The 4926-nt window shown below is 35.0% G+C and overlaps 1 protein-coding gene across 1 annotated transcript; it reads right to left on the minus strand.

Annotated features, from left to right (window-relative positions):
* Nucleotides 1–1350: 1350 nt before the first annotated feature.
* On the minus strand, nucleotides 1351–4680 carry LOC140806706 (uncharacterized). The gene is made up of 4 exons (XM_073163250.1): nucleotides 4171–4680; nucleotides 3322–3702; nucleotides 3096–3238; nucleotides 1351–1420 (listed from the first exon to the last, which is right to left on the minus strand). Exons 1-4 carry the CDS (start codon nucleotides 4678–4680, stop codon nucleotides 1351–1353), a joined length of 1104 nt encoding a protein of 367 aa, XP_073019351.1.
* Nucleotides 4681–4926: the final 246 nt, after the last annotated feature.

Here is a 4926-nt window from a genome sequence, read left to right on the forward strand (position 1 = left end):
TTCTGGAACGGGTCACTACACACACACACCCATGCCTCACACACACACGCACCCACGCCTCACACACATGCACTGTAAGGTCAAAAATTATAGACGACGTGATTCAACTGCATGCAAACCTAAGAAATATGAAAAATGGCTAATTAATTGATTTTAATTACTTAATTGATTATGTGACATGCATGATTATTTGCTAAATATGATTTTATTGTCATTATGCATAAAACTGTATTTTTAAGGATTATTCGAGTTGCGATCGAGGAACGGAGACCGAGGGCTGAAAAATGTAAAATGTTTTTATTAAATAATTAATTTTAATTATTTAAAAAAATGGTTGATGCTTTTACACATTTTTGAAAATAAGGGATTTTGAGGTGATTTTATACGCCGGAACGCAAATTTTATCGGTGTTAGTTTTTCAACAAAAATACAAACGTTTTGGCAACCCGGCTAATAAATTCACAAACTTATTTAAACAAAACTATTTTCAATATTATAAGTAAGCACTAATGAGCCTAATTTGTATGCTTAATATGCCTAAGCATTGTTATGAGATTAATTAAGTATAAAATATGTTAAACCCTCACCATTACACCTAAACCCCATGCCACTTTTCAGAAATTCACACTCAAAATTCTTTCAATATCACACGGCACACACACATAATTTTAAGAGAAAAAATTCGAAAAGCTTCAAGGGTTTCAAGCTAAGGTCCCCTCGTCACTGTTCTTCGCAATCATCAACATATATTTGTGAGTTAAATACGCAAAGGCATGCATATTTCTTTCCTTCAACATCTATCACACCTTATTAATCATCTAAACTTATTTTGAAAGAAAAACATGGCACACAAGTTGAATTTTCGTAACTTCATGCATATGTGTTTTAAAATTGTGTTTTTGATTTAAAAAATCATGTTTTGTATGTGTTAAGCGGCTGCCATGATATAGGTTATGATCAAGCATTGTTTTACATGATTTTAGAACCCTAGAATATCACCAAAATGTTGCACAAACATGAAACACGCAAGATGGAACTGAAACTTGGCAAGGGTGGATCATAGAGCTCGGTTTCCATTAAGTTGGTGGGCTCGGCCAGGGTCTGTTATGGGTCCAGGGAAGAGTCCTAGCCACGCTAGGTATGGCGCTCCAAACCTCGTCATGTAATCATACAACATGTGACGTCATATGCATAAAAAATTTCTTTTCGACGATGTAATAATATAATGCATATATGACAAAAAAGTGCAATCACCACACTATCTACGTCAGTATAGCAGAAACAGTATAATAAATACACACATACAACTCAAATAAAACAACAAGTTATACTGTCTCTATCTACTATTATTTACATGACTGTTTGACTAGACACACCTAGTCTTTCACCACTATCATGTCTCACGGCATAGTCCTGTAACCTGTCCAACAGAAACAACCCCAAAAGGGTGAGCATATACAACAATCATCATCACAATACATAAAAGTTATATTAACAACAATATATGATATAACTGAAATGATAACATAAATACGCCATTTGCCGTTTCTGCACAACCAGCCATCAACAACCTCAACAACATCACACTGCAACAATAAAATCGACGATACGTCGCACCCCAACTCCGGCGATAGCAATATCGTCAAACTAACAACAACATCGACGATACGTCGCACCCCAACACTGGCGACATCAATATCGTCGAACGAATAACATCAATGATACGTCGCACCCTAACTCCGGCGACAACAATATCGTTGAAAGAGCAACATCAACGTGACGTCTCCCAACAATGACAACCAACAACATCAACAATCATAAACAACAGCAAATATAATATCAAATCACCCAATTCCGGTGATTTACCATCATTCGACACAATAGTATTTATCAATACTAAATAATAACAACGTATGCTCGTACGTCAACACGTACTTAATAATTGAGTATATATAAAATTTGGCTATTTCTTTGATCCCGAGGCTTGTGACGTATCTAAATAATTCAACAACAGTTATCAGATCACTATCACCATATCAACACAATCATAATAGCCTGAATGCACAACATAAAATATCCCAACAACAATAAATTCAACAAAATATAAAACTCGATTATAAATTCTTATCGTTCAACAATTTCATATTCTGGTGTATTTATTTCACAATACTACCATCAATTACACCCTAATTAATTAACTTCAAATAATAGGCTATTTTTCAACGTCCGTGAAATTACGAAAACTTTATATCAACGTGCAGCCTATACTTCGTAGACTCCGATTATATAATCGGAATTAATAACAACCGAAAAACAACTCTACAATCTCAATTCAACGATTAAAAATCCCTAATTATAATAAATTAGGAATAATTAAAAATAACACCACTATAATCTTCTCTACTTCGTTAAAATCATACACTTTTCAACAATCTTCAATTTCAGTATGATTTAACAATTTATCAGATTTATTTCAGAAATCGACGAATTTCAAACATCACCAAAACTATAAAATTTATACCTCAAATCGAAGACGTGTCAACGATTCCAGAACTGAAGTCGATTCATCGATTGGATAAATCGATAAGTCACAAGATCGAAAAGAAAAATTCAAAACCTTTTCTATTTCTTCTCTTATCTCTATGTTCCTCTATGTAAAATGAAAGAAATCTTTCACCGTTTAAGCTTTTTAAAGTTATCTCTTTTTTTAAATATTATATTAATAATATAATATAATATATAATATTTAACATTTTAACACCGGTATATCCGTTTGGACCAATCAAACGATCAAATTTTCCAAAACTCAAAACATGAAACTTCTATATCTTTGAATTTTCTATGTTCTATCCAAATTTCAAATCATTTGGACTTCATATGACCAATATATGTCATATTTCATTTTTTATAAATCGTTAATTATTTAATAATACCACATTAGTAATCAATAAATTATGATATTTACTTTAGACATTACATTTCTACCCCCCTTAAATGAATTTCTACCCCGAAATTAATCAACAACAGTAGTAACATGCATAAATAAAGATATGTCATACCATCAAAATAAATATGGGTAGAGCTCCCTCATATACCACTCTGTCTCCCAAGTGGCCTCTTCGACACATCTATGCTCCCACTGAACCTTCACCATCGGTATAATCTTACTACGAAACTTTCGTTCGGATCGTTCCAAAATATAAACTGGTCTCTCAACATAAGAAACATCAGGATCTAACTGAACATTTAAAATGTCCAACACATGTGAAGGATCTGGCTCATACTTCCCCAACATCGACACATGAAACACATCATGAATACCATATAAAGATGGATGTAGAGCCAATATATAAAAGTTCCTATCCGCTGCAATATCTCATACGGGCCAACATATCTCGGTGCCAACTTTCCTTTCATACCAAATCCCACTGTTCCATGGAAAGGAGAAACTTTCAAAAATACTCGTCTTTTATTGGCATATGCGGCCTGTCTATCTTGAGCTGCTTTCAATCGCTGTTGTATCAACTTTACTTTCTGTTCCATCTCATGAATCATATCAGGACCGGTAACTGCAGCTCGATCGACATCATCCCAGTATAACGGAGATCTACAACGTCTCCCATACAATGCCTCAAATGGAGCCATCTGAATACTACTCTGATAACTATTGTTATACAAAAACTCCACCAATGGAATAAATGACTGCCAAATAGATTTGAAATCCATAACATAAGCATGCAACATATCCTCCAGCATCTAAATAGTACGCTTAGTCTGACCATCTGTTTGGGGATGATAAGCTGTACTCAATCTCAACTCTGTCCCCATTGCAATCTGTAATCCTTCCCAAAAATGAGAAGTAAACCGAGGATCTCTATAAGATATAATAGACACTAGAATCCCATGCAACCGTACGATCTCTCGTATATAGAACTGTGCCATCGTCAAGTACGTACTACTCATTCTATAGGGTATAAAATGTGCAACTTTCGTCAATCGATCAAAAATCACCCAAATAGCATCGATAGTTCCAGTGATTCTTGGCAAATGAGTTACAAAATCTATCGATATGTCCTCCCTTTTCCAAGTCGGTACTTCTAAACTCCTCAATTCACCTCATGGCCTTCTCCTCTTGGATTTGATTTGTTGACAATGGAGACATCGACGTACAAAATCAATCACATCACGTTTCATTCCCTTCCACCAAAACTGAGAGTGTAGATCCTTAAACATCTTTTTGCCACCAGGGTGGATAGAATATTGACTACAATGTTCACGCCGCAACAGGACCTGACGCAACTCAGATGTATCAGGAACTACCCATCTATCATTCATCCTCAAACTTCCATCATCAGCCACTCTAAAACGAGTATCTTGTTTATGAGAAACTAACTCCTTCCATCGCTGAACTCTCTTGTCTGTCATTAGTCCATCACGAATATAAGCATATATATCAGGTTCAGCTAATAAGGTAGATACCTGGATAGGAGTCGTCGAGATATCAAAATCATATCCCAAGGAACAACAAGACATCATCATAGCTGATAAACAACTCACATCCTCTGCAGTACAGCTCACTTTACGACTCAATGCATCAACTGTAAGATTGGCTCGACCAGGATGATATTCAATTTCACAGTCATAATCCTTTAACAGATCTAACAACCGTCTATGTCTCATATTCAACTCTGTCTGTGTAAAAAAAAGTCTCAAACTCTTATGATCCACATAAATCATAAACGAGGTACTATACAAATAATGTCGCCATATTTTCAAGGCAAAGATAATGGCTGCCAACTCCAAATCATGCAAATGGTACCTTGTTTTGTGTGGTTTCAGCTGTCTTGAGGCGTATGTATATAGGCCCGAAAATTCGTGTTTGGAAATTTGCGGAAAAATTAAATATTTTCTTTTTTTTTAAATAAT

This window comes from Primulina eburnea, chromosome 12 (genome assembly GCF_022965805.1).
Source record: "Primulina eburnea isolate SZY01 chromosome 12, ASM2296580v1, whole genome shotgun sequence".
NCBI lineage: Eukaryota > Viridiplantae > Streptophyta > Magnoliopsida > Lamiales > Gesneriaceae > Primulina > Primulina eburnea.

Excerpts from the sequence above, each read along its gene's own strand:
- LOC140806706 (XM_073163250.1), bottom strand. The coding sequence starts at position 4,680 with ATGAGACATAGACGGTTGTTAGATCTGTTAAAGGATTATGACTGTGAA. Across the intron at positions 3,703-4,170 it reads AACGTGATGTGATTGATTTT|TCATTTATTCCATTGGTGGA; the intron begins GTACGTCGATGT and ends TCTATTTGGCAG. Across the intron at positions 1,421-3,095 it reads GCCACTTGGGAGACAGAGTG|GTTACAGGACTATGCCGTGA; the intron begins GTATATGAGGGA and ends TCTGTTGGACAG.